This window comes from Pseudogymnoascus verrucosus, assembly GCF_001662655.1.
Source record: "Pseudogymnoascus verrucosus strain UAMH 10579 unplaced genomic scaffold scaffold_15, whole genome shotgun sequence".
In the NCBI taxonomy this organism is placed as follows: domain Eukaryota; kingdom Fungi; phylum Ascomycota; class Leotiomycetes; order Thelebolales; family Thelebolaceae; genus Pseudogymnoascus; species Pseudogymnoascus verrucosus.
Window position 1 is genome coordinate 312,841 of NW_017263666.1, and position 26,132 is coordinate 338,972.

The 26,132-nt window shown below is 51.5% G+C and overlaps 10 protein-coding genes across 10 annotated transcripts; 5 read left to right on the plus strand and 5 right to left on the minus strand.

The window, feature by feature from the left end:
* The first annotated feature begins 1,115 nt into the window (after positions 1-1,115).
* Positions 1,116-2,302, plus strand: VE01_05044 (uncharacterized protein). Its single transcript, XM_018274510.2, has 2 exons — positions 1,116-1,557; positions 1,623-2,302. The coding sequence occupies exons 1-2, from the start codon at positions 1,226-1,228 to the stop codon at positions 2,185-2,187; spliced, it is 897 nt and encodes a 298-aa protein (XP_018131455.1). The 5' UTR covers positions 1,116-1,225; the 3' UTR covers positions 2,188-2,302.
* A 245-nt stretch (positions 2,303-2,547) lies between these two features.
* On the minus strand, positions 2,548-4,830 carry VE01_05045 (uncharacterized protein). The gene is made up of 3 exons (XM_018274511.2): positions 4,201-4,830; positions 3,476-4,129; positions 2,548-3,423 (listed from the first exon to the last, which is right to left on the minus strand). The coding sequence occupies exons 1-3, from the start codon at positions 4,375-4,377 to the stop codon at positions 2,674-2,676; spliced, it is 1,581 nt and encodes a 526-aa protein (XP_018131456.1). The 5' UTR covers positions 4,378-4,830; the 3' UTR covers positions 2,548-2,673.
* Positions 4,831-6,733: 1,903 nt separating this feature from the next.
* VE01_05046 (uncharacterized protein) lies at positions 6,734-9,091 on the minus strand. Its single transcript, XM_018274512.2, has one exon. The coding sequence runs from the start codon at positions 8,711-8,713 to the stop codon at positions 7,178-7,180; it is 1,536 nt and encodes a 511-aa protein (XP_018131453.2). The 5' UTR covers positions 8,714-9,091; the 3' UTR covers positions 6,734-7,177.
* Positions 9,092-9,335: 244 nt separating this feature from the next.
* On the plus strand, positions 9,336-11,438 carry VE01_05047 (uncharacterized protein). Its single transcript, XM_018274513.2, has 6 exons — positions 9,336-9,711; positions 9,777-9,844; positions 9,901-9,906; positions 9,987-10,204; positions 10,264-10,686; positions 10,740-11,438. Exons 1-6 carry the CDS (start codon positions 9,641-9,643, stop codon positions 11,061-11,063), a joined length of 1,110 nt encoding a protein of 369 aa, XP_018131454.1. The 5' UTR covers positions 9,336-9,640; the 3' UTR covers positions 11,064-11,438.
* A 246-nt stretch (positions 11,439-11,684) lies between these two features.
* On the plus strand, positions 11,685-12,677 carry PEX11 (Peroxisomal membrane protein PMP27). Its single transcript, XM_018274514.2, has 2 exons — positions 11,685-12,346; positions 12,403-12,677. The coding sequence occupies exons 1-2, from the start codon at positions 11,802-11,804 to the stop codon at positions 12,563-12,565; spliced, it is 708 nt and encodes a 235-aa protein (XP_018131451.1). The 5' UTR covers positions 11,685-11,801; the 3' UTR covers positions 12,566-12,677.
* Positions 12,678-12,860: 183 nt separating this feature from the next.
* VE01_05049 (uncharacterized protein) lies at positions 12,861-13,897 on the minus strand (the record flags this gene model as incomplete). The annotated part of the gene is made up of 3 exons (XM_018274515.2): positions 12,861-13,359; positions 13,415-13,751; positions 13,807-13,897. 3 exons carry the CDS (start codon positions 13,895-13,897, stop codon positions 12,909-12,911), a joined length of 879 nt encoding a protein of 292 aa, XP_018131452.1. The 3' UTR covers positions 12,861-12,908.
* Positions 13,898-14,348: 451 nt separating this feature from the next.
* Positions 14,349-15,535, minus strand: VE01_05050 (uncharacterized protein). The gene is made up of 3 exons (XM_018274516.2): positions 15,315-15,535; positions 14,765-15,265; positions 14,349-14,714 (listed from the first exon to the last, which is right to left on the minus strand). Exons 1-3 carry the CDS (start codon positions 15,365-15,367, stop codon positions 14,396-14,398), a joined length of 873 nt encoding a protein of 290 aa, XP_018131553.2. The 5' UTR covers positions 15,368-15,535; the 3' UTR covers positions 14,349-14,395.
* VE01_05051 (uncharacterized protein) lies at positions 15,487-17,480 on the plus strand. The gene is made up of 2 exons (XM_018274517.2): positions 15,487-15,905; positions 16,005-17,480. Exons 1-2 carry the CDS (start codon positions 15,808-15,810, stop codon positions 17,407-17,409), a joined length of 1,503 nt encoding a protein of 500 aa, XP_018131552.1. The 5' UTR covers positions 15,487-15,807; the 3' UTR covers positions 17,410-17,480.
* On the minus strand, positions 17,299-20,611 carry VE01_05052 (uncharacterized protein). Its single transcript, XM_018274518.2, has 2 exons — positions 20,590-20,611; positions 17,299-20,534 (listed from the first exon to the last, which is right to left on the minus strand). Exon 2 carries the CDS (start codon positions 19,872-19,874, stop codon positions 17,445-17,447), a length of 2,430 nt encoding a protein of 809 aa, XP_018131555.1. The 5' UTR covers positions 19,875-20,534; positions 20,590-20,611; the 3' UTR covers positions 17,299-17,444.
* A 780-nt stretch (positions 20,612-21,391) lies between these two features.
* Positions 21,392-22,894, plus strand: VE01_05053 (uncharacterized protein; the record flags this gene model as incomplete). Its single annotated transcript, XM_018274519.2, has 1 exon — positions 21,392-22,894. The coding sequence occupies exon 1, from the start codon at positions 21,494-21,496 to the stop codon at positions 22,892-22,894; it is 1,401 nt and encodes a 466-aa protein (XP_018131554.1). The 5' UTR covers positions 21,392-21,493.
* Positions 22,895-26,132: the final 3,238 nt, after the last annotated feature.

Sequence of the window (26,132 nt, forward strand, 5' to 3'; positions counted from 1 at the left end):
ACTGTCTCTCAGTTTTTTTGTTGTTGTTTTATCATCGTCCGTCGATATACTTTTTCCTTTTTGACATACCCTGATGGGGGATCACACACTTCTCAAAAACTAATGGATTTCCTTTTTGTGTTTCGGGGCTGTTGTTTTCGTCTATGATAGTCTAGATGTTTAGGGATGCGTTTTTGTATAATCAGGAGTGGATGGGAGGGTGGATGATTTATAGATAGACAAAATACCCGTGGTCGTGGTTGTCGGGGAGGTTGCGTAGAAAGGGGGATGAATTGGGATGAATGCAGAATTTTAGTATTTCACCTAACTGCCTATCTGCCTTGCCTGCCTGCTTGTTATAAAAATGTCTCATCGCCCATGTTTTTGTACTCTTCAGCCTATATGAGAGATAATCGTTTCCTCTGGTATCTATGTCGTGTAGTCCGTTCCACCAACCAAACAGCCGTTTCGTATGTGTTGCAAAGTCCACTCGCCTATGTCGGCCATTGGCGAATAAACAGAGCGTACGAGATGCGTATGGGCGCACTGCAGCATGTCCCTGCAGTGTGATTATGCCATCCGCGCACGCCGCGTCGTCATACGGCTATAGATAGTGGCAAGAAATCGGAATCGATAAAATCTTTATATCCAAGAGAATAACTGCAAATTCGCGATTCTATTCTGGTATCAATCGTTATTATACCAATCTTCGGCAGTCAGTAGCAAAAGTAAGCTGATGCCAAGTGTGATAGAATGTCGCCACCTCACGTGTGCACCACACGACAGGTACACATCCCCCCCAAACCCCCCCATAAGTAGAAACACCACACAGAAACACCACACAACCACCCAAACCCGCCCCACTGCCGAGAAAGGACCAAGATAAGACTCACCCACCACCACCACCTCCCCAACAAACTCTAAACCAATCTCTTCACCACCGTTCACCCCCTCACCGGCAAACGACCCGACTCGATCAACCGTCCCGGAATCAAAATCTAATCCCGAATCCTCACACACCGACGCTTCTCTGTATCGGCGCAGGCGTCCGGCTGCACAGCGGGGTCCGTCTCGAGAGATCGATCGCCGATATCCGCCGCTGCGGGGCAGACGACGACGACAGACACGGCAGTGCCAGGCACCCACGCCCATCAACGACGCTCTATCGACTCAGTCGTCACAGCTCGATTAAACGGCGCAGATTGACCTCTGAAGGTCTCTGCTCGATCCCCCAAATCCATCAATCATGGCAACCACCACCACCCCCCCCAGCCAGTCACGGCCCGCATCCCCCTCCTCCTCCGACGCAGACATGGACGACTCCGTCTCCAGCCAGACGGCAGCGAACTACCAGTTCCCCACGCACAGGTACAAGAGGCAGCAGACGCAGGCGAATCGCATCCCCCTCGTCTTCGTGGCCTGTGGGTCGTTCAGCCCGATTACGTATCTGCATCTGAGGATGTTTGAGATGGCGGCTGATTTTGCGAAATTTAATACCGAGTTTGAGGTTCTGGGCGGGTTTTTGAGTCCCGTTAGTGATGCGTATAAGAAGGCTGGGTTGACGAGCGCGAGACATCGGTAGGTCCCCTTAGCCCCCCAAATCAATTCCCACCCATATGATAGAAGAGACTAACAAATAGCAGCCTACGTATGTGCGAGCTCGCCGTCCAACAGACCTCAAATTGGCTCATGGTCGACCCCTGGGAAGCGCTGCAAGAGAAATACACCCCCACCGCACTCGTCCTCGACCACTTCGAGCACGAGATCAACGTCGTGCAAGGCGGCGTGCTAGACGTAGACGGAAACCCGCGCCCTGTCCGCATCGCCCTCCTCGCCGGCGCAGACCTAATCCAAACCATGTCCACCCCCCTGGTCTGGTCAGCCAAGGATCTCGAGCACATCCTCGGTCGGTACGGGACGTTCATCGTTGAGCGGACGGGTACGGATATCGATGATGCGCTGTCGAGTTTGCAGGCGTGGAAGGAGAAGATTTGGGTTATCCCGCAGTTGATTTTGAATGATGTTAGTAGTACTAAGATCCGCCTGTTTCTGAGGAGAGAGATGAGTGTGAGATACCTCATTCCCGCACAGGTGATTGAGTATATTGAGGAGAATGGGTTGTATGAGGAGGAAGGAGCAGAGGGGAAGGGGAAGGGGAAGACGACGACTGGGGGGGAGACGGCAGGAGAGGCGGCGGCGAAAAGCTAGTTGGGGGCTGGTGTTGAAGGACAAAACAGACATATATTGTACTAGAAGATCCCCAGTTTGGCTTGGTCCATTGGGGGGGGAGGGAATCTCGTTACACGCGAAGAGGAAGGTTCTTTATTGGGAGGGGATCTTTACACGCGAAGAGGAAGGTTCTTTTATTGGGAAAGGGGATCTAAACTCGTTAAACGCGTATACTACTGCACATACATACAGAAAGCGTAAATCCGAAGATCTTGATATTTTTGGTGGCATGGGGGGTTCAAGCTCTCCCTCTCGCAGTTTTCTCTGTATCTTTTTGGGGGGGTTTTCTTTTCACCATTACATAGAGAAGAGAAGAGAAGACGATAGTTATTAATTAATGGCTTCGACTCGTTTGGAAAAGTATTATATCTCCTTCACTTCACGCTCGTGTTCTCATTAAAACCACGTCGAAGACTGGCACAAAACTATTCAACTATAAACACGCCTATATCGCACCTCCCTCACTCAGTTCGATGACTTCTCAGCCAGAGCCGATTTCTCAGCGACCGCTGAATCCAAGTCCGCCGACTCCTTAGCAGCAGTCTCAGCTTCCAGATTCGCTCCCTCAACGCTCTCATCACGGCTAAGACCCAGCTGCCTAGTATCAAAGCCATGGCTCTCCAGATACGCCCTGAACTTGGTATCCTCCTGCGTGATCGTATCCTGGCCAATATGCGGCAAGCAGAACAGCGCCAACACGGCGGACAAAACACACAAACTCGACGCGACCCAGAACGGATACTGCGCCGCCTTCGTCTCATCGTCACCCCCAGCCTGCGAGATGTACACGAACACCCTCGTCCCGACGAACGCGCCGATCTTGCCAATAGCCGCCGTGATACCGTAGTACTGGCCGCGGACGCCGGTGGCGCAGGTCTTGGAGGCGATGAGACCGATGTTGTCACCGGGGCCCAGCTCGCCGAGGGAGAGGAAGATGCCGTAGACGACGGCGAAGGAGGCGATGTGGCCGGGACGGGTGAGCGTGTCGTAGCAGCCGGCCATGATGAAGCCGACGAGGGCTTGGAGGGTGACGCCGATCACGAGCGCGTATCGGGGGCCGATTTTGTCGGAGATGGGTCCGCCGAGCATGGCGCCGGGGATGTAGAAGAGGTTGATGACTGTGTTCCAGCCGAATGTGGTGGAGAGAGGGACATCGTCTCCAATGATATGTTTGACGATGGTGGACGAGTAGATGCCGAAGGCGAAGGCGGAGAACTGTCAAAATTAGCTTCTTCTTTCTCTGATGTAGGGAGCGGACTTGACGTACATCATAGAGGAACCAGATGAGTCCAACAATAAACAAGCGGAACCAGTAGTATTTCAGGACGATTCCGTAGGGAATCTTCACGTGCTTCATGGACTCGCGCTTGTATTGCTCGGGCTCCTGGAGCTTAAGCCGCATCAAGAGCAGCACCATAGGAGGGACAACACCCAATCCCAAAGCCACACGCCATGTGGCGCGGAGGTGGTTCTCGGAGAAGATTAGAACCAAGACATACGGCACGAACGCGCCAATGACAAAGCCCCAATCAATAGCCACATTAGTGAACATAATGAACCACATATTCCTCGTTCCGGACTTGACCTCGCCAGATGCCTCGGCGGCCGCGACACTGCCTGCGGGATACTCGCCGCCGATACCGATCCCGACAAGAAAGCGGAACGCGGTGAGCGCGGCGATCATGCCGGGGAGTGAGCCGCCGCCGTACGAGCCGGCGCAAAGGGCTGTGAAGATGATCATGATGACCGTAGCGACGAGGAGGGAGTTCCTGCGTGACCACTTGTCGCTCGTGTAACCGAAGACAAGCATGCCCAGCACGGTGCCAGCAAAGGCAATGGCGGCGATGTTCTTCGCGCCGTTCGAGTCGCTGTAGGCAGGGCCGTAGATTTGGCCGAGGATGGTACCAACTGATCCGATGACCTGGGAGAGAGTTAGCTATGGAATGCGACAGCCTGGCGCAAGTAGGCGCAAGTAGGCAGGCGAAAACATACACTCTGGACGTAGCCCTCGGAGAAGAGACCCGAGCCAGCTGCCAAGATGGGGAATATCTTCTGCCACAAGGTCTTCTCCGCGACAATGACCGCGAGGTCCTCATGGCCTTCTAGAGCTACCTCATCTGTGACCGCGACAGCATCGTCCGTTTTGTTCTTCCTGCGAAAGACGTTCATGATTAAGGTCACACTAGGTAGAGAGCAGCTATAGCATGTGAAGAGGGAAAAAACAGCTACAGAGGTGCCGGGATCAACGTATTTAAACCCGCCCAGCAGGAAACGTGCATGAGGGGAAGGAAGGGTTAGTTGCTATTCCCAAGAAGCTCTAGGTCCTTGTGGATAAGGGTGGATACGACTGTTGACGCTGACAGCAGGTTCAGTGGTTCGGTCAGGGATGTGTGTTGGAGGCTATGACCGAAGCAGATGGGGATGAGGAGGATGCTGGGAAGGGGAGGTGGGGGTTTGGCAAAAGCATGTCTTGGGGAAGGGATAGTACAGACGCAGAGGATTGTGGCGCTCGTACTGGAGAGTTAGTTGTCCATGGGTGTGGTTGTTGGCTCTTTCCCGCGGTTGTTTATTGCCGTTTCGACGATCTTATGCCGAGAACAGGAAGCATGTCTGAGAAAGGAGTCCAATCGGCGCTACACCACATGCGACTCAGAAATCCCTACGATATTATACTTTACCATAACAGTACTGTACTATACAATACCAAATCTGACAATGAGAATAATGTCAAGTAAACAAAAACACCACTCGAGTAGTACTAACAGTTCCCAGCAGGAGCAGAAGAAATCTTCCTGCCGCGTAGCCAGTGGATCTCCAAAGCCCCAAGGTGTCGCCGAAGGCTTGTCGTCCGCCAAGCATATCGCACCCCTAGCGCACGACGTTGCATGCACATGAGAAAAGGGAAGGGACTGCCAACACCAACCCCTCAACCTTGTTCCCCTCCCTCCCCCCACCACACCCACTCAAACGCCCATTCCCACCGCAACTCGGCAGTCCCGCCGTCAGCGAATCCGCCACGGCCATGCCGACAGAAAACGATGTGGTGGTGGGTGCGCCGCGCGCTCCTGCTGCTGCTTTTTCATCCCATCTGGCGGGGGAGGGGGTTGGTTACATGAGACCCTCCTTGCGTTTGTGTGAAGACCCCATGTCGTGGATCGCACGTGTGTGGATTGCTGGGCTTCAACGGCGGCGGCAGGGTTGACTGAGTCGTGTTGTGATACACGGTGAATGCAAATACAGCATGGTAGTGGGGAAGGGGCGTGGAGCTCGCCATGGTCTGCGGAGTACCGCATAGACTGTCGTGCTACACTACAGATAGCACACGCGGCAATATCGATACGCTCGCTCGCTCGCTCGCTCGTCATAACGGCGGCAGCACGAGGCTACAACTATCTGCAACTGTATAGTATGTGGCTAAATAAAAAGCCTCTCTTCCCGTCGGTCGAGCAAATACCTCAACTCAAAGCGGCAGTTGATCGGGTGATGCGCCGCGGTCGCCAAGAGTCAAGGGCGTCTTGAGGTGCAGGTAATCGTCGCCAGGGAGGTAAGATCTCTGTGGTGCACGATGCGATGAGCGAGGATTGTAGGGGTAGGGAAAGTCGCGGCACAGCAGGAGAGATGGGCGTAGGGTCACCAGGCACACCCCTCGTCACGGGTAGCTGCACGCAGCTGGCAGCGGGATGTGTCGCTGAAGATTGATATGGGGGAGTTGTAGATTCGTCGTCATTACATACATACCTACCATTCAGCCCAGACGGGATCAACCGCGCGTGGCGCATACAAGACTTGTGGTCTTGTATGCGCCACCACTACCCTGATCAGATCGCGAGGTTGCTTTCAGGGTTTGTTCTAACAGAATGTTCATTCCCTGGGTGCAAGTCGAAGACGACGTTCCAACTGTTGAAGATATATTTACATCATCTTACGAAGGTGCATATTCAAAACGGCTCTGTCCCGGATTAAGTCAATCGTGCTGATGGCAGCATTGTCCACTCGGAGTGGTTCAATAGGAAAAGACAATCTGGACGACGATGATCTATTGCCGTACATCACATATGGAGATGCAACGCTGAAACTGGTAGGGGGGAATAGGATTGAAGACGTGCAAGCCCAAGTGGCCATGAGGAGTATGAAGGGAGAGAATCTGGTCAAGAAACGAACCTCTAACCACGCGATCATACCCCATGTGCAAGTAAAAGACAACCTTTCGACTATGGTAGACGTACAGCCTGGCGTAGTAACAAACGAACTGTAGTGGTGAGAATATGTCGCCGACAGGCGATAGTAACAGTAGCAACAGCCCATATTCTCACCGTCGTGCCCTTCTTGCTGTCACCACATCACCACAGGGGAAGGCTTCTTGTTTTAATGGTTGGTCTGCTTTACAGGCGCCTTCTGTTGCCAGTGATGTCGGCAAGTCTAGTTGTATTTGCGGCGCTGTCTAGGCGCATAAGCCACTGGTTGTTCGTCACGTTGATAGTCGAGAACTTCTTTATGAATGATATCTAGGATTATTCTGTAGCTGCATCAGGCGACTGGATACCTCATCCGAAACATCTCAGGAAGGAGGGTAATGAGCTTCTACGGACGTCCCACCAAGACAAAACAGCTGCCAATTACAACAGAAGCTTGTCCCATGTGGCACAAATAGTCCCTGTCAAGAGAGATCGAGGATGATATCCAATGTAGGCTATATTGTATCTACGTAGATTCCCAGTATCCTATCCTATCCAACAATTCCGTTTCTCATCCCTCATCTGCCTCGAGCCTTTGGCCTGGCTCCTGATATAAAAATATCCAACTCGCTAGTATTAGATGACCCATTATATGACAATATTTTGTGTCCAAAAAACGCCCCCTTTCCCCCGTAGAATACAACAGGCGCGCCCTCGGTTGGTTCGAGGTGCCCCTGCCAATGGTAATGCATCAGCAGCATATCCCAGCCCGCCAAACCAAAAAATGACAACGCTTAATCCTGGAAATTCCCATTCGGCGGATCGCGGTTCACCGCAAACGCGTATTTATCGCTATGCTCCTTCAAGAACTCGGGTATATCCTTATTATCCTCAACACGGTCAAAGAACGAGTCCTCACGATCAAAGAAGTCGAGACCATGGCGCACGCGATTAAGGATCTTCTCCGGATCGCGAAACTCGGGTTTATTGAACTCAACATGCGAGAAGCTCGTCACCTTGTTCACCATATCCGACAGCGACTTGAGGCAGTAACTGCAGTGCCACGCCGCGTTCTGCATGTGGTGCTGTTTGTGGGAGCCCATACGTAGCGTGTCAGCGGGCATGGTCTGGTCCTTGCCCTTCCAGAGCATGGCTTGTGGATGGATCCAGTCCTCGCCGCGGAGGAGCCACTGGAAGCTGTAGTAGTACATTCTGCTGCGGAGGGTGACGGCGTCGGGGATGGCGCAGTTGCGCATGGCTGTTAGGGTGTCGGGGCGGGGGATCTCGTCGACGTCGGCGATGATGATAACGTCATCGATTTCGACTTTCTGCTCGTCTTTGAGGAAGGGGATGACTTGGTCGACCATGGCGTTACGTGAGAAGGTCTCGCGTTCCCATGTCGTCTTGAATTCCATCCCTTCATCCGTGAGTGTATGGCGGATCATCTTGTCGTGGTAAGGCGCGTATCTATCCCAGTTCGACTCCACATAAAGCGTCTTTGGCTCATCGGTGAATGTCTTCGCGGCTTCAACTATAATGAAATAGTCGACATGGCTATACATCTGTCCCAAACGGATATCCAGCCACTCAAGCTCGCGGTTGATCAATACGAGATCATAGATCTTTCGCTTCTTATCGCGGTTTGCCCACGGCTCGAAGCGCCTGAACTCACAGAACTGCTGGGCTTCAGCGATGGAGAGGTATTTGGTTTCGTCTTTTAATTCCGTCTTCGCAGGCGCAGCGGGCGCAACGGCATTGGTCTCTTTCGGCGCAGCGCTTGTAGTCGATTCGGGCTTCGAGTCTGCCACAACTGGTGGTGCTGGGGGTTTCGGTGGCGTTGGTGGCCCTGGGGGCTTTGGGGGCTTCGGTGGTCCTGGTGGCCTTGGTGGTTCATCCGGCTTGTGGCCATGATGCGGGTTATGTCCTGGATGCTCTCCCCCAGGTCCCCACGGTTTGTCGAATGCAGGATGCGATCGAACAGAGGAGGTATTGGCGAGGAAGAGGAGGAATGCTGTAATGAACGCGCCGACTAATAGATAGCGAATCCGCGACTGGGTGAGCTCCATCCTCGACACCATCGTGAGAGCAGGGGTGTTCGAATCGCGTCGATCACCGGGTATATATATTATCGTCGTCGACCAGGCAAGGGGCGAGGGGTTACAGAAGATGGAAAACCGACCTTCTCGAGGACAAATGGACTGTAATCCAAGTTCCAAGATTCCAAGATTCCAGGACCCTCCAAATTCACAATCCTGAGGAAGAAATGTGGGGAGGTGAGGTCGAAAAAAGGGGAGACCACCTGGTGGCTGACTCGAGATGATCCATTTCATCCGCCCAAGGCTGAGTGGAACAGTGTGAACAGCTCCTCCCGCCTTGCCTGCTTACCTACCTCCGTTGTATAGTGTCATCTCATTGGACGAAATGTTTTGCGACTCCTTCGTTACTAAATTAAATCGGAGGTGGAACAACTGTGGTCCACGGTGATCCTTTCACTCTCAGGGCAGCTTTTGTTGAATACGAGCAGGGTAAGTAGGGTAGGGCATGGATATTTGTAGTATAGTGTGTTTATAAAAGCCATTATTGAAACCGCTGGGCTATATCTAGAGCGTCAATTGTACAATTGCAGCCTGGCAAAGACAACAAAGGCCGTATATAGATCGATGACTTACCATCCTCCATCCATCTGTATACCTCACCTCGTATCGTACTGTTGCATTTGTCTATTTATCCTAATCTAATCCCAAAACATAAATTAACTTATCTCACGTGACGTGTTATTTCAGGGAGGCACCAGCAAAACAAAAGTATACCGTAGTAGTCCACTAGTCGTGGGACCTAAAGGCTGAACTAAACCAAAAACAGTCAAGCGTTTGACTGTCTTGGCCATCCAGCACGAAAGCGCAATATTAATCCGTACAGGTACATAGCCTTGTACCTTTTTTACCCGACCAACTGTGAGCCAGTGACCTGCGCCCAGTCGCCCAGTCGCCCAGCAAAAGAGAACCCGCGGCTTGTCGTCAGGGGTCTTACGAGGAGAGCCAGATACTGACGGCGGAATACCTCCCACCTTACTTTTAGACCTCCCTCCCAAACACCGTCATCTCATCCGACAACAACTTCGTTTCCACGACCTCATCCCCCCCCCATCACCCGCCATCCCAGGGCAAAGAGGACTGTGACAACGTAGCGCTCAAGGCACGCGCGCTACTCAGCTTTCATCGCCCTCTCGCGCCCATCTCACCACGCTCTTTCTCGCGATGCTTCCCACGGTTGAAAAAGATGCAGGCGTGTCATTATTATCGAGGATCCCTTCAGCGGCCTATGTATTGTGAGTTTATCCTATCGCGCCAAGAAACACGACAGCTCGGCAGAGGATCTAATAATGCGCGTTAGAAACTGGATCTTCTTCAGCACAATCGTCATTCTTTTCAACAAAAAAATCATCTCAGATTGGGGATTTCGTGAGTGACCCCCCCCTTTTCCCCCGCGTTGATGCTCAAGCCTAACATTGTCTTAGCCTACCGTACGTCTCCATCCAATTCGAAAGCCAAGCCTACCCCCGAATTACTCTTGGCCATGCGAGCTCTAGCTAACGCGCTGTAGCTGTTCTGTTAACATGTTGGCATCTAATATTCGCGACTGTCCTCACGCAGATCCTTGCCCGGACGAGCACAATCCTTGATGGACGAAAGACTGTTCGGATGACGGGCAAGGTCTACTTTCGCGCCATCGTTCCCATCGGCGTTCTATACTCGCTCAGCTTGGTCTGCAGTAACCTGACATACCTCTACTTGTCGGTCGCCTTCATCCAGATGCTAAAGGTATGGCTGCGCTGCCGCTCCTTCGAACTATAAAAGGCCCCATCTAATATATATAACAGGCTGCAGCACCTGCGAGTGTTCTATTCGTTGGATACGCTTTCGGCACTGACAAGTACGACCTCAAAGTCTTGATCAACATCTGCGCCATCGTTTTCGGAGTCGGCCTTGCTTCATATGGCGAAATCGACTTCTCTCTTATCGGCTTCATGTACCAGCTTGGTGGTCTCATCTTCGAGTCAATACGCCTTATCATGGTGCAGAAGCTCCTGACCGGAAAGGCCGACGACCCGAACTCATACAAGATGGATCCATTAGTCAGTCTTTACTACTATGCGCCAGTATGCGCCGTTATGAATGTGTTCGTAGCTCTCTTCGTCGAGATGCCCACATTCAAAATGGCAGACCTAGTCCAACTCGGCCCCTGGATTTTGATTGCCAACGCCAGCGCCGCCTTCTTGTTGAACGTGGCATCAGTGTTCTTGGTATGTTCTCTTCGCGTGCAGGATCTCGGAAGCAAAGTGCTAACATGTAACAGATTGGCAAGACATCGTCTCTGGTTCTAACTCTATGCGGTGTTATCAAAAACGTCGGCATCGTCGTTCTCTCCGTGATTCTATGGGGAACCATTGTATCCGGCCTCCAATGGCTCGGATATTCGATTGCAAGTGCTGGACTGGTATACTACAGCCTTGGATACGAAGGCATCATGAATGCTTGCCAGCAAGGACAGACGATGTGGGAATCACGAGGAATGAATTACAGAGGGAAGAACCTCACAGTTATCGTTGCTGGTGGCGTCATCACCACATTCCTCCTTTTTGCTTGGTGGAGCAGCGGGTCGGCGGCTCCGCCTGTATAGCTGCCGTGAGAAGGCACATAGGGAGTTCTTGGAGTATACAAGCAGCATGATGATGGAGTACATAGGAATCTCATCAGGCTCCTCATTATGAGTAGAGTCAAATATGGGTAGAGGTTTTCATGAAGGCGTTCTGGTTTAGGCGGGTCGTCTTGGGTTTCTCATGTATAACCTTGGAAGAAGTATATTAGTCGATAATTGGGTGCGCGGATAGTTATGGACCTGACATGATGTTTCCAAGGTCCATAGCATATGTTGTACAGTAGTAAACTTCAATTGGACATAGAATTTCACGTGCAAATGCTATTTGCATGACGTTTATGAGATTAAGATTAACGGTGCGGAAAGAGGGGATAAATGTCAAAAAGTTATTCATTCAAATGCCTCGGCCTCACTTCAAAAAAAATACATTTAATGGAAGAGTGTCAAAAGACTTAGCTATAGAAAACAAGCCTCCAAATATATTGGCAACGGCGTCTCCAAATCTCCAAAAACGTCAAAAAAAGCATTATAGCCTAATATATCAGGTTGCCGATCCCCACAAAACCATTCCCGGTGGATCCCCCCAAAGTCCGTCACGCAACCTCGGCTCACACCCCTCGGTATCTCCCCGTCGGCCTTCAATGTGAAAGAAACGGCATCGACGGCATAAAACCACGACCTCTCCCGCCCCAACCCCATCCCCCTTCCTCCCCAAACCCAACCCACACCATCCAACACCCCATCCACAAATCCCCAACCATGGCCGCCATCGACGCCCTCGTCTACCACCCCGCGCTCGCGCACTACCTCCGCTTTGTCGCCACCACCGTCGGCCGCGACAAGCTCCTCCGCACCATCCAGTACTTCTCGCGCTTCTACGCGTGGTACCTTTACCGCACCAATGCCACCCCCGCGGCCATCAAGCCCTTCGAGGCCATCAAGAAGCAGTTCGGACTCGTGCGCAAGGCCATGCGCCTCGGCAAGAACATCGAGCACTTCAAGAACGCCAAGGTGGCTGCGGATCGCAAGGATCTCGACCCCGTGCTCAAGTATACGGCTGTCGGACGCCAGCTCGGGTACGGTGCGTACTTGACGCTTGATGCGGCTGCGTTCCTGGATGCGGCGGGCATCAGGCCGACCCCGAATGCGAAGAATATTACGAGGAATTCGCAGAAGGCGTGGTTGACGGGACTGAGCTTCAGCGTTGTTAGCGGATTGTATACGCTGTGGGCGCTGAAGGATAGAGAGGCGAGGTTGGATAAGAAGGATGGTGAGAGCGTGGTTGAGGGCAAGAAGATCCAGCGGTGAGTTTACCCGTTCCTTGAATCTGAGATATTTTTGTACTGATTATTTGTGTTAGCGAACGTGCTGCGATCCAGCTCCAACTGTTCTCCGACTGCTGCGACTTGGTTATGCCAACCTCGAGTTTGGGATGGACTGGATTCGATGACGGAATTATCGGTATTGCTGGAACCACCAGTTCGCTGATTGGTCTCTACGGCGCGTGGAAGAAGACGGCTTAGGTGGATGGAGAGTGGAGATGGGAGGGTGATTGTGCATAACGCGGTTGATGATGTGTAGAATATATGGTGTAGTGTTCCCTATTTATTGCAAGAATGACAAAATCTATATCCCAATCGCTCGAATTGGGCTAGGTGCGTTGCGTTGTGCTTAATTTTGATACAACCTACAGCTTCTCCTACATACTACAATCTAGAGGCCATACAATCCACTCATACATCGTTGACGGGCCATCGCTATAAAATCAATAGCACAGGGTATCGCAGCCACACAGGCAAAGCTCTCAGTCCTTTCCAAGCACTCATACCAAACAACAATGCCAAGCCAAACAGCCAGGTTACCCTCTTAGATAGTTCGGCTTCCGCGCCAACTCGAATAATTCTCCGCCTCAGCCAAGGACATGCTTCCGAATTGCGGCCTCCAGTGGCTTCGTGGCGTTCGTTCTGCTGCCGCCGTTTCACTGGGTGCCACGTCTTCAGTCTTCTCAGTGTTGGCATGCTGGTTATCAGATCCGCCGCCTCGATATGTCAGAGCCTCCTCTGCCTCAACGACGTTTGTTTCTGCCGGTGCTTCCGTCTCCCCCTCGATGGCATTCGCTCTCTCATCTTCTGTTTCTACTGGCTCTTGTTCTGGTGACAACACCTCGGAATTCTCGGGACCTTCTGTACTACTCCACGTTTGGGCCCAAGGGTTGGCGGTCATAGCCCTCTGTTCGGCCATAGCTCTCTGCTCCGTGATAGCTCTCTGCTCAGTAACAGCGATCATCTGTTGCGTCTCTGCTATCTTCTCTATGATGCTAACACCACCCATCAGCACAGATCAACCAGCTCCAAAATCACACCAAGACTCACATATTCATCGCCACCAACCTAGCCCTACAATGCCCATCAAATCTCACCACACTCGCCAACTCATTCCGCACCTCCTCCTCCATAACCACGCTCCACATCGATTTGTCCAGCCCCACCATCGCCTCCAAGATAGCGGCCAGCGTGCTCCTGCCCTTACTATTCATCTCGATAATGTTAGTGAGAACGAGTTTCGTCTCCTCGACCGCCACGACTTTGCTATAGGCGTCTCCGTAGTGGAAAGCGGTGTTTTTGAGTAGCGCGAGCTCGTAGGCTGTTTGCATGCACCATGTTGCGCGTTCCTCGTGGCTGACGTTGCAGAGGCGGAAGGGACGTGGTACTGTGGGCGGATGTCAGTGATGAAGAGGTAGGTTATGGGGCGTTGGGCAACTTACCGGCGAGAGGTGGCAAGGTGGCTGGATCGGCGCGAGGTGGAGCTTGGTATGGGTGTGCGTGGTAAGAGTACGGATCTGGTTCTTGCTCCATGGTTGATTGGTTGTTTGTGAAGCCAGTGTTTGCTGGTTGTTGGAGTGGCAGAGTGGTCTTTGAGTGTTGCTAAGTTTCCTCTAGTGATATGTATTGTTGTGATGTGTCGGGGACATTTCACGGACTTCACATTTGGGTGAAATGTTTCTCGGGACCGTCAGAGTGTGCAATAATGCTGGCATTGTTTTGTACAGACGCCTGCTGAGAAGTGAATCCCGGCCAATAGAGATGAAGATGGACGTCGAAGTGATGCAGTAATCCCAAGCGCCCTTTGAGAATTCAGGCTCAAAATAGTTTGATAAGAACGTCAGTATCCAGAAATTTGCTTATTTAAAATATAGTTTCACAAGACTTCTGTGGTTGACGTTGAGTATTGGGGCTAGAATTTAAGAAATGCACGGGACACCTTTAACCATTGAGGAAGGAGCTCAGCAGAGTGCAAAGAGAACACTCAGGCCTAACAAATATGGTATAAAGATGCACAAACAAAATGTCTATTTATTCCTTTACTGCAATAACCCACGTCACATATCCAAGGGGTTCAGTATGCATATCACGACCACCTCTTATGCTCCACCCATCCATATCCCCTCCTGACGTTTTCAAGAGCGAACACAGCTCGTCTGCTGTCCTCGTACGCAGCGACGATACGTAGCCGTCAAACACGACTACAAAAGGTATAATAGGAATAACGTAAGTAAAAAAGAGGTGTCCGGGTGATCTCCAAAAGTAGAACGGGGTAATGAAGAAGAAAAGAAGTCCCATGAGGGTTATCATGAGGAGTGATGGAGGTGTCCGCTCAGAGAGCTCGAAGATGCTAGATCATGTCAGCTAGTACACTCTCATATCACTGGGTGGAATAGATACCCAAAGCCATCAGAAGTCTCCAGCGTGTTCTTGAGTATTTCGCGGCCGAGGCTATCATCAAAATGGTGGAATGCGAGGTTAAACATGCGGAAGACCTTCTTCCCGTCGCCCAATATCAAGTCAGCCGGCGCATTCGTAGCATCGACGGGTTTCGGAACAAATGTCAGATTCTTGCTTTTGCTGCAAGCCTCTTTCCAGTCCGCAATGTGAGGGTATAGGTCGGTCATTACAAATTTGACCGGTTGGTTGAGCTCGCTGTTGGCTGAGGATGATTTTGATTTTGCCAATTTCAGGTTCAATTCCCGTTCAATACAGGGAGTTGGACCACCACCACCTGCGCAAAAGTCGATATATGTATATTTAGTGACTGATTTGTCAAGGGTATTGTAAAGAATGCTCGAGACGACCTGCGCCGGTGAGTGCTTTTGCATGATTGGCATTCGGAAATTCCAGGCAACTGTGAGGCATGATTGGACCTTCCTCATGAAGTATTCAGGGAACCTGTTCCTCAATATTAACAGTGAGAAATATGGTTGACAGGGCATAATACCATGGCTGGTCAGTTATTTCGTAGAACTGAATCCGAGGAGATATTATAACCATATTGCTGGGCAATCGGGGGGGGGTGTTTGTGATTTAAAAAAAGTGAATTAATATCTCGCAATTATGATCCAGAGGACAGCAACCGAAGAGTGCAAATGCGTGCCAATGAGGTGACTATGCCTAATTCAATAAATCACTCGCTTTTGAGATAAAGTGAGGCGAGGCTATTGGTGTTACCTGACCTGACAGGTTAGATAGCCGCCCGGGTAGCCAGCCTCGTCACGGTCGTTGCGTCATTGTGAACCCCAAAGAGCTAAGCTTTCGGGAGCGCTTACCCAATTTGTGTCTTGACAGCCTCGCCCCTGACCTTCCTCTTCACACTGAAACGATTCTCTCAACATCCAGCTTGTTACACGAAATACTATATGTGACAATGAAGTGATAATTTGTATATGACCATTCAGACGTTGGACAATAAACCGACAGGTCACATCTAAATAATGAGTGCCCTGATTATTTGTGCAATATTGTTATTTTTGAGCGTTTTTATTTTTTTCGGCCAGTCTCCAAAACTTAGACGTAATGGAAAACCATTGAGGTATGTACATACTATTATTTCCTATTGTCTCCTAGAATACCTTCGTTTCTTCTCCTGCTGGGTGCACAGATTATGGAATATGTGCTGAATCTAATCTAGGAAACCTTTGGACACGTTGCCTTTCGCCGGCAACGTATTCCGTTTCTTTCAGAACCGACAGGAGCTGTTCTCCTGGTTTACAAGTTGTGAGCGGTCATTCGGCTTTGAGACATTCCAGATCTCAGTCCCAACCTTACCGCCAGGAGTGGTGATTAATGATCCCAAAAATCTGGACTTCGTATTCAGAAATGAGGCCACATTCAGCAAAGGCGAATTTTTCAAATCCAGGTCCTCAGATCTCTTTGGCCACGGAATTATCAACGCCGATGGTGAGCTATGGAAAGTTCAGCGCAAAGCCGGCCTTCAGTTCTTGAATAATGCGAATCTCAAGGTACTCGCAGAGGTTGCTCTACCCCGTGACTTACATACGACCGTCAGGGAACTCTACGACATGGATGTGAACAAGCCGGTTGACTTGGAGGCGGTGCTCTTATCACTCACCACTAAATTGATGGGCCGTGTGGCGTACGACATGGACATGAGCTCAGCCGAAGACTTTTCACAGGCCTTTGAGTACGCATCCAGTGCTACTGGCCGGCGGTTCCAGAATCCGTTGTGGCGCGTGACCGAGCCCATTATCGCCCGCAAGCTCAAGAAATCTCTTGCGACGGTAAAGAAGTTTGGTCAAGATATTGTGGCAAATTCCGTGGAAAAGAGAAGCAATAAAGACGAGAAAGCAGATGGTAGGCTTGCTGGAATATCTGGAAGCCTGATCAATGCGCTTCTCGATGCAATCCCAGACCATGAAGTAGTGGCCGATGCCGCTCTCAACTACCTTTCCGCTGGCCGAGATACGACTGCTCAAGGGCTCACATGGGCCTTTTACACTCTAATTCGACACCCGCATGTTGTCTCTCTGATTCGACGAGAAATAGAAGCCGAGGGGGCTGAGGATGCACTTACGGCGGATCCCTGGGCAGATGACTATGAGAGCCTCCGCCCAAACTCTCTGCCGTACACAACGGCGGTGTTCTACGAAGTTCTCAGACTCTACCCACCCGTACCCTTCGAGATGAAGCAATGCCAAACAGACACAACACTCCCAGATGGGACATTCCTGCCAAAATCTTCAATTGTCCTTTGGTGTCCATGGGCCATAAATAGGTCAGAACGTATATGGGGGGAGGACGCGGAGAAGTTTCTACCAGAGCGCTGGCTACAAGATGGGAAACTATTGATGAAAAGCCAGTCTGAATACCCAGTCTTCAATGGAGGCGCGCGAGTTTGCTTGGGAAAGAAAATGGCGGAGTCGATATCTGTGATGGTGATTGCGAAGCTGGTTTTGTTCTTTGACTTTGAGGATTGCGAGGGAGGCTACAGGTTCAGTAGGAATAGCCTTACGCTCCCTATGAAAGGCGGGTTACCTGTTTGGGCTCGTGCTAGAAGAAGAGCAGCAGATATGTAAACAGGATTGTATTATTTTTATATATAGATCATATTTTACTCAGGAACAAAGCCTCCACCCTCATCTTCCGGGAAGAAACCACCTGCTTCATCCATATCATACTCCTCGCTCTGCATACCTTCGTCGTCGTCCTGTACATACTCATCCCCCTTTTCCTCCCCCTCAATCTCGTACGCATCAATGCGCTCCTTGATCCGAAGCCCAACCATAAACCGCTTCCACATCCGCAAAGCGGCGATGGAGCGCCGTTCTTCTTTCGCATGCCACTCGTCGTCCTTGAAGCCCTGTATTACAGCCTCAGTAGCATCCTGGTACTCCGATGCAATAACAACACCTTTGATGATGGCCGTACCCTGGCGCCCGCGAAACTCAAAGCCTGTCACGGCATCTGAGTAGCTAATACCAAGAAGTCGAGCCGCCCGAGCCGCATCTGGGTACGGCAAATGCACTCCCCCTTTGGGGACCATGCTCTCAACGTAAACATCTAAATTACCATACACGTTCTTCGGAACGCGCCCGTCAACCACAGGAGGTGCTTCATACAACACTGTTTGGTCTTCAGTGTAGAGAGCCACATCACCCGGCTCGTCATCGTCATTTGCGATTCTCCTCGCTGCGCGCGACTTCATTGGTTGTTCGCCAACCTTCACCTCCCTGCCGAGTCGGTACCAGCCATCTGCACTCCTAACGGCCTTAACGTCGCTCCGTCGATAGACACTCTCGAGCTTCTTCCCCTTTCCACCCACAGAATTAGCATCGCGTCCAGAAGCCACTTTCCCAATCTCATGTGGATTCACGAGGACTTCATTGCGTCGCAAATCACGCTCGAGGACATATCGCGGATGGCCCTTGAAATCAGCTATGCTTGTTGGCATCGGCTCCCTGCCTTCAATGGTTTGGAGCTCAATGTCTTCGATTTGATCTAGGTCTGTTTGAAAACCCCTCGAGTAGAATTTCATTGTTCGACGTAGCCATTTTGGTCCCCCGTCCGTAGATTCCACGCGGGCTTTACGCACTTTGGCGGAATACCACTTGGTATACCGACGAGTGACGTCGCGAACGGCCCCATCCTCTTCAAAGGCAAACACATAAGTCATTGTATTCTCAGCGTCTACCGCTGGTGGTTCGAAAACGGATGGTTTATTGATGGTTCCAGTGACGAGGGGGTCGACTGGCATCCACTTCTGATGCGCCTCGTCCAAGACTTCGACCCAGAATACTGGATATGGAGATTCGATTATGCGTCTCTGTTTGGGTTTCGGGGGAGGAGGCCGGCGCGGAGGAGTTGCGTCGGGAATGTGGTAGTCTGCCACGTTTGGGTGGCCGAGTCGTCTGCGTGCCGAGAATGGCGCACCGGAGGCTCGGCTCGCGAAAGGAGATGTCGGGCTGGCTATGTTCATGGCTTCACTGTCGCTAGTAGGAGTAGTTGGTGTTATAGGCCTGGGGGTGGACACCCCTTGAGGCGGAGGTCTTGTTTTTGTCGATGATGCGTTGATAGGAAGTAACTGAAGAGAGCATACCAATCGTACATCGAGACCAGCGCCGCGTAAGAGCGCACAGTATAGCTGTGCCCCGGTGTCACGAGAACCCTCCATATTCTTTGCCCCGAGCTTGAAGTCTGACTTATCGAGGACACGGTCAGCATCCGGGGGAAGAACGAAGTCTGAAATCCGCCCATCTTCATCCCAGTACGCTCGCCTCATCCCTCTCGATGTGATTTTAAAATTGGTCAGCCAGATGTTCCCAGCGATTTCCAATCCTTTCTTTATCGACTCTGCCCTACGGAACTGCGTCCACTCAGGTTTGGTTTTGAACCATTGGCGGTCTTTCTCACGTAGAAGAGGCTTAAGAATGCCTTGAACTTCGGCATCATTGCACCACTCGTTTCGTCGCTCTATGTATCGAGAGAGACATAACAGATGCATTTTATGGGTCATCAAATGCGAAGCACGCTCTTCCTTCGTGTATGTCCGCCCTTTCTTCCTAGGCGTCCTCTGGGGCGCCTCGATCCGCCTGGTTAGGGTGAGATCTATATGTTGGTCGTCATCCCGTTCATCCTCATCGGCCCCACCAACGCCATGTTGGAAGGGGTCGGAATATAACCCAACGTCCTCAAAGGTAGCATCATCCGAGTCCGAGCCCGAGTCGGAGTTGTACACAGTTTGCGCTGCTGGCGGCAAAACATCCTCGAAATCTTCCTCGCCGCTCTCCTGCTCTTCGTCGACACCCTCGTCGCGGTTTTCATGCTCCTCACCAATGTCCTCGTGGTGACTTTCCAATGTTTGTCTTGTCCTCCTGCGCTTCGGTGGACGGTCTATCGAGTCATGGTCATTCGAGAGAGCTTCTGATATCATATCCTGATATACCTCAGGGACATCAGGTATCCGACTCGACCTTTGCCTGTGACTCACGGATGCACCGGACCGTGGAGCAGCACCTCCACGGGCCGCGTTACGCTTGGCCATAGCGAGAACTGTAGCTTCTTCAAAAGCTCCTTCAACTTTCTGGTGATCCTGTAGACCTATGCGCTCTCATCTCGAGCTTGAATAGCCCACAGCTTGGTTCAGCGCAAAAAGTATATCGCCGATTTGTATATCAGGTCCAGCCTGGTAAAATCTGTAGCAAGCTAGTTCATTATATCAAATATGATTCCAAGACCAAGCGAAAGGCGGCAACTCATGTGACTGGATTGTCAGGATTTAAATCTGTACCCCGCTGCCTGCCTGGATGTGACACTGGTGTCGGCACTGGGCGAAACTAGAGCGGATATGATTTGTATTTCATAGACTTGCCAATGTGAATATAGCTATCAAGATAAAATAAATATGACGACAACGATGATTGCGATGGTGCCTGGTAGAAGATGCTGAGGGTCATCGGGATGTAGTTGGTAAGCGAGATTACGCGAATATCGAGGGAAAAAAAAGTATTGAGAGTCAAAAAAAGGAAGGCAAGAGCGAAGGAAGAACGATGAACAAACGGCAAGAGCAATCTTCGAATAGTAAGATCGTATTGTAAGAGTAAATACACATAGGAAAATAAAAACAAAAGCCCAAAAAATTGGTAGCTTCTCTTTGATTGAGCGTGTCATCCTTAGTGCAGGGGCCATGCTAATCTTCTCTGTACTATTGAACCGTTAGCATTTGTTATAGTTTGAAATCACATGACAGGGGAACGTACTCGTTTCAAATTGACCAAAGTGCCCGAAGGCAAATTGTTTTGAGTTATTTGGGTTGATAGGGGTGTATTCAGAGAGTCCGGCTACTCAAAATCATATGTTATGGGGATAATAGATTTTGAAGCTTTATATAAAAATACTTTTAACTACGTTTTGCGCAAATTGGCTTTGAAGTACTAAGATTTGCGCCCTCACCTTTGTAAAAGGACTTTTTACACCCTATTCTTCTTGCGCAAATGTACTTTAGAGTACTAAGTTTTGCGCACTCTCATAGCAAAAGGACTTTTAAGATCCTATACTTTTGCGGATATTTGATTTCGAGTACTAAGTTTTGCGCATTTCCATAGCAAAAGGACTTTGAACAAACCATACGTTTTGCGCATATTTGCTTTAGAGTACTAAGTTTTACCCAGTTTTAGCTACTCTCATTACTACCCGTACCGCCTAAAAGTCTAAAGAGATATATATAGATGTTAGTAGTGGTGACAGCAACTGCAGATGGTGTGGGTGATTACAGCAACTATAGATGGCAGTAGTGATTACAGCGACCGTAATTAAACCAGACTCTTTCAATTAGTAGGGGCATTGTTGTCACATTAGTTACTCAAGAATACAGATATGGATATAAATACTATTAACTTTAATTACTGACATCGATCCTCAGCTATGAACAGTACAGTACGGTCTCTCTCTGGGCTTTTGGGCGGGGACAGGTACTGCACATGACGTCGGCTTGGTCCCTGTCGCGTAAATTACCTTAATTACCGCACGCGTCTCCCAAACCAGCGACGCGACTGCCGCCTACGAAGAAATACCGATTTTGCTACGACCTGGGGATGCGCTTCTCGGAAACGAGTTATACGCAACAAAATACCTGCACTATTGGCAGCTCCAAATATCTATAACATGCCACCACAAACGAGAGCCACACGGACAAATGCTCCCGCTGGCAGGGTCTACGAATCGCCACGCCTACCACCAACGCAAGTCAAATTCCAGCCACGGCGACAGAAAGTCTATGGACGGCACAACTTGGGGGACGTGAAGCGGAAGAAACAGGAGACGTTGACGCAGATTGGATTTGTCAACCCGTTGACCGATAAGGAGATCGACGAGGAGATTGAGGCATACGAGAGGGAGGAGAAGATCCGGAACAAGAGGAGGAAGACGTTGACGCCTTCGTCGAAGTTTTATACGCAGACGCTTACGCAGCTCGATTTTGATTCTACGCCGAAAGTCGAGTGTAGGGATACCGAGGATGAGGATGAAGATGAGGGGGAGGAGGAGCAGGAGCAGAAGGGAGAGAAGGAGCAAGTGCAACAGGAGGCTGATACGGAAGTCGACGGGCGAACAGAACATGTATCCGAGTCGCCCGTCCCCCGACGGCGACGATCACAGCGAGGAGGCATAATCACAGTCCGCTGCATCAAAGTGGAACCCACCACCTCTCCCTCACCATCACCACAAAGACCGACCATCCCACCGCCCGCCTCCTCGCCAGAAACAACCACAAAACCCTCAATCTCCCAAGCCACAACCTCCATGCCCCCTCCCAAAACCCCAACCCGAAAACGCACCCTCGAAGTTCCCTCCTCCCTCTCCCCCGCCACCCCGCTCTCCTCACAGAGCATCTCCCACGGACTACGGACACACGACCAGCGATCCCCCCTCAAACCTCGCAGCGGAAACTTCAACCGGCTCACCTCGCCTCGCCTCCCCTCATCACAAAGCAAGTTGTCGCTCCCTCACCAATCCCAAATCTCTACACAAGCAATCACGCAAGACTCACCACTCTCCCGCGTCCCGGACTCCAGTCCATTTCGCCCACGACAGATGACGCAGTCAACGCAGTCACCTACAGCACAGGTCTTGTCTGAGTTTACAGCCGCTTCAACGCCGACGCCCTCGCCGCCGCGTAGGGTCGCGAAGACGGAGATTGCAGACTCAGACGCTGATTCTGATGCCGATTTAGATGACGAGGACGATGAGGAAGAGGATGACGACTGTCTCGCCCCCCTACCGCCTCGCCCACAAACACAACCACAACTACAACCACAACCACCCGTCCAAGTCCCAAGCAGCCCCGACGCGCCACCACCGCGGCGCAGATGGGCAGTGTCGAGTAGTAGTCCCCCCCCGCGGCCGGCTCTGGCGGTGAAAGAGACGGTGTTTGGGGAGGAGGAGGATGAGCTGGGGAGTCAGTGGACGAGGAGCCAGTTGTTGCCGGGGAGCTTGGGGATGGATAGTTTGCTTGCTTTGCCGCCTGGGTGGGGGGAGGGGGAGGGGGAGGGGGGTTGGGAGGAGTGAGGGGAGGGGGCGAAGGGGGAAGAAAGGAGGGAGTGAGGGAGGGACGTAAGGAGTGGGAATTTAAGGGATGAAGGGAGGGAGAAAGGGGGTTTGAGATGATGTCTCTTCCTTCTCAAATCCAGCCTCTCGGGTCCTCGAACGTGGCGTGGCGTGGCATACCATCTACATCAACCTCACGTCCCCCTCGGTCTCAGAAACGCGGCTCTCGGCTCTACTACAGCCACAATATCAATCTATAGACCCATAGCCCTAAAAAATGTCTCTCCCTACCACACTAACGCAAATCCCCCAATAGCCCCTCCCATTATGAAAATCCCTTTCCCCCCTCTACGGTCCGAGAACGTGGCTCTGGCCCCCAAACCATGCAATGCCACGCGAACTCCAAACCCACTCACCCCATCCAGAGCTCTGGGCACCCTCGCCGAGAAGGGAATGAAACATTCGTACATCAGCAACCCACCCTTAGTTGTCATAGAGCCCAGACCATCTATCAAACCCATCTCATCGCGTGGTCATCAAGGTAAGCTACCCTGCCTAGCCCGAGGATGACCCGCTGCACATGCCAATACCAGACGTAACCCGAATGGAGCACAATGGAGGATGTAAGCGCGCCCCCCCTACGAGCGAGACTCGAGAGGCGGATGGGGAGATAGGCCGAAAGCAGCGAGCCAAGTGGCCGAGTGGCCGAGCTGGATTGGGGATGCGGTTGGAGATTGGAGAGGAGAAATATCTTCGCATATCCCGGGGAGAGGGTAAGGCGGGGCGAGGCCTTGGGTTGGGGAGTGGTGTGGGCTATTTGCGGAGATAGATGTAACTTCAGCTGCTAGGCGGATGTGTGCTTGGGATGGGATGGATGCGCGGGTTCGAGTTCGTGCATGAGAGTTTGCTTGCTGTACACATAAACATACACACACACACACGCATCCAGGCTCCCATACTATCCTTACCTATCCCATGCATACCCCATACTCCCATACCTCCACACCACACTGTACCTCTCATCCACCACTCCGCCCAGCCCAGCACCACGCTACGCACAAAGAAAAAGGCCGTAAAACCACCGCCGCTACGCCTCACAGCACACACACCACCTGCCATGACACCTCGCTAACCCGTATATCCGCACGCGGCGACTGGGGTAGCGGGGAAGTTCACCGAGGATGGTGCTGATGGGATGGGATACGATAGATACGACGGTCGGTAGATACGTCGTGTTAGTAGTGTTCGTGGTGTGCGCGTGAGGTGTGTGTATGCCGAAGATCCAGCGCGTGGGCGCGTCATGGCGCTAGGCTGGGGCGCTGATGATGTTTACAACGCTCCATTCAGCACACACAGCGGAGCACAGACAGGTGGATTATTCTCAACTCAAAAAGCCTCGACGACGTCGTGGTCACATGCATGTCCACCTCACCAAACCGCGCACCGACTGAACCTCTGAGCGTTACTAACACTTACCTAACCCGCCGCAAAAGCAGAACCCGCATCGCATCGCCAACACGGCCTCTCACCTCGCCCATCTCCGAAACCCCCTCTTGGCACGCACGCACACACGCACGAACCAAGCGCCCGCCAACCGTACCGCGGCACCTTCCAGTGGCGCTCCCCCAAACCGATGGTGGCGCTGTTTGTGCGGGTGGTGGCGTTGGGGAATGTGGGGATGTGGATGGTGCTGGGGTAGGTGGAAGGGCCGAATGGGAAGTTTTTTTTCTCTAGGGGGAGAGAGAGAGTCTGGAGTCTGGAGTCTTGGAGTAACTGGGGATATGGGGAAGGGGGGAAGGGGGAAAAGAAAAGGGGTGTTGTTGTATGTTTCAGGGTGAGATGGGATGATGGGACGTAGTATTCACCTTGAGTAGGATAGGATAGGATGGGATGGGATAGGATAAGATACTCCCGTTTTGCAATATCAAGTGTCAGGGGCTCTAGCCGTGGTTGTCTAGTACGTATAACCGCACATCTACACAGAAAACAGTTAGAAGCTAGGATACGTAGCTGCGCATCCGACGGAGAGCGGTTAGAGGACTGTTTCGGGGGACGGAAGGGGAGGGAGCGGCGCGAGGATGTCCGATGCAGTTTGTACGAGGCGAGGTTTGACGTAGATTCGACGGGGCCGGGATGGTTGTTTGTCCGTGATTGTGTTTTGTTGGATCTAGGTACTGTGTAACATGTTTGTATACAGGCTGTTAACATTATAGTAACTGCACGATAATCGCAGAAAAGACTGCAGAATTCCCCTGTACTACTCTCTCTGTGAGTATAATTCCCCTGTACCACTCTCTTTGAGTATAAGTTCCAATATCTCCCCCGTTGGAGATTAATCTACCTACCACTACTCAATCTACCACCACTCAATCTACACCACAGCCCATCCCCACTACAACAAACGCCCCCCTAAGTACCGACCCGTCCCTCACCCCCAAACACAGTCTAGCCCTTACCGCCCGCACCGCCCAGCGTCGTCCTCGGCTCTACTCGCTATACGCGACGGCGCTAGGCCCTACTCGGGGACCAGTAGGGATTGGGGGTTCACACATAGTGGGGAGGGGTAGGGGACCCTGGGGAGGGCGTTAATCAATGCTTAATGTTGTTGTTGGTTTGTGTTGTGTTTGATCGGAGGAAGGAGTGGTACTTGCCGTGGTGAGCTTTTGACTTGCCGAGCGTAGTAGCGCACCATACCACCACCGTTGATTTTCCCGTGACAGTGACAGTGACAGCTTCAGTGGGTGCCCCTAGGGGGATGCTGTGGTGTGTGCGACTTTAGTGAGTGGTGCGTCGTAGTGTGCGTGTATGTGCGATGGTGTTGCTGTTTGGTGTGATTTCTTCATCCCCCATCTCTATCCCCACGTCAGCAGTTTGTTCCTATGCTGATCTCTGTATCGTTTATTTGTGCGTGTCGTTTAATGTGTTGTGATGTGATGTGATTGACTGATTCGTGTTCTAGAATGTGAAATTGCAAAGGGATAGATACTCTACTGTCTATCACATATCACTTGTTCACCTCCCTTTTAGATTCACCTTACTCGCGCGTTTACTCGTGTTTACTCGTGTTTACTCTCACTCGCCTGCGTTTACTCACTCCCTCACTCACTCACCCACTCCGCTCTATTGATATTCCTCTATGACTCTCTTCTCCCCATCCCCTCAGCTTACCTCCTACCACCTTCCCACCTCACCCACCTCATCCATCCCATACTCTCATCTCCCGCAACACGACCCTTACCCTTGACCTGACCCTAGACCC

What these genes read in the sequence shown, in the direction of transcription:
- VE01_05044 (XM_018274510.2), top strand. Translation starts at nt 1,226, where the DNA reads ATGGCAACCACCACCACCCCCCCCAGCCAGTCACGGCCCGCATCCCCC. An exon ending in TTGACGAGCGCGAGACATCG is followed by an intron (nt 1,558 to 1,622) that starts GTAGGTCCCCTT and finishes AACAAATAGCAG; the next exon opens with CCTACGTATGTGCGAGCTCG.
- VE01_05045 (XM_018274511.2), bottom strand. Translation starts at nt 4,377, where the DNA reads ATGAACGTCTTTCGCAGGAAGAACAAAACGGACGATGCTGTCGCGGTC. An exon ending in CCGAGGGCTACGTCCAGAGT is followed by an intron (nt 4,130 to 4,200) that starts GTATGTTTTCGC and finishes ACTCTCTCCCAG; the next exon opens with GTCATCGGATCAGTTGGTAC. An exon ending in TCATCTGGTTCCTCTATGAT is followed by an intron (nt 3,424 to 3,475) that starts GTACGTCAAGTC and finishes TAATTTTGACAG; the next exon opens with TTCTCCGCCTTCGCCTTCGG.
- VE01_05046 (XM_018274512.2), bottom strand. Translation starts at nt 8,713, where the DNA reads ATGAAATGGATCATCTCGAGTCAGCCACCAGGTGGTCTCCCCTTTTTT.
- VE01_05047 (XM_018274513.2), top strand. Translation starts at nt 9,641, where the DNA reads ATGCTTCCCACGGTTGAAAAAGATGCAGGCGTGTCATTATTATCGAGG. An exon ending in CCTTCAGCGGCCTATGTATT is followed by an intron (nt 9,712 to 9,776) that starts GTGAGTTTATCC and finishes AATGCGCGTTAG; the next exon opens with AAACTGGATCTTCTTCAGCA. An exon ending in CCTTCATCCAGATGCTAAAG is followed by an intron (nt 10,205 to 10,263) that starts GTATGGCTGCGC and finishes TATATATAACAG; the next exon opens with GCTGCAGCACCTGCGAGTGT.
- PEX11 (XM_018274514.2), top strand. Translation starts at nt 11,802, where the DNA reads ATGGCCGCCATCGACGCCCTCGTCTACCACCCCGCGCTCGCGCACTAC. An exon ending in GAGGGCAAGAAGATCCAGCG is followed by an intron (nt 12,347 to 12,402) that starts GTGAGTTTACCC and finishes TATTTGTGTTAG; the next exon opens with CGAACGTGCTGCGATCCAGC.
- VE01_05050 (XM_018274516.2), bottom strand. Translation starts at nt 15,367, where the DNA reads ATGGTTATAATATCTCCTCGGATTCAGTTCTACGAAATAACTGACCAG. An exon ending in GAAATAACTGACCAGCCATG is followed by an intron (nt 15,266 to 15,314) that starts GTATTATGCCCT and finishes ATTGAGGAACAG; the next exon opens with GTTCCCTGAATACTTCATGA. An exon ending in GAGACTTCTGATGGCTTTGG is followed by an intron (nt 14,715 to 14,764) that starts GTATCTATTCCA and finishes GACATGATCTAG; the next exon opens with CATCTTCGAGCTCTCTGAGC.
- VE01_05051 (XM_018274517.2), top strand. Translation starts at nt 15,808, where the DNA reads ATGAGTGCCCTGATTATTTGTGCAATATTGTTATTTTTGAGCGTTTTT. An exon ending in CGTAATGGAAAACCATTGAG is followed by an intron (nt 15,906 to 16,004) that starts GTATGTACATAC and finishes AATCTAATCTAG; the next exon opens with GAAACCTTTGGACACGTTGC.
- VE01_05052 (XM_018274518.2), bottom strand. Translation starts at nt 19,874, where the DNA reads ATGGCCAAGCGTAACGCGGCCCGTGGAGGTGCTGCTCCACGGTCCGGT.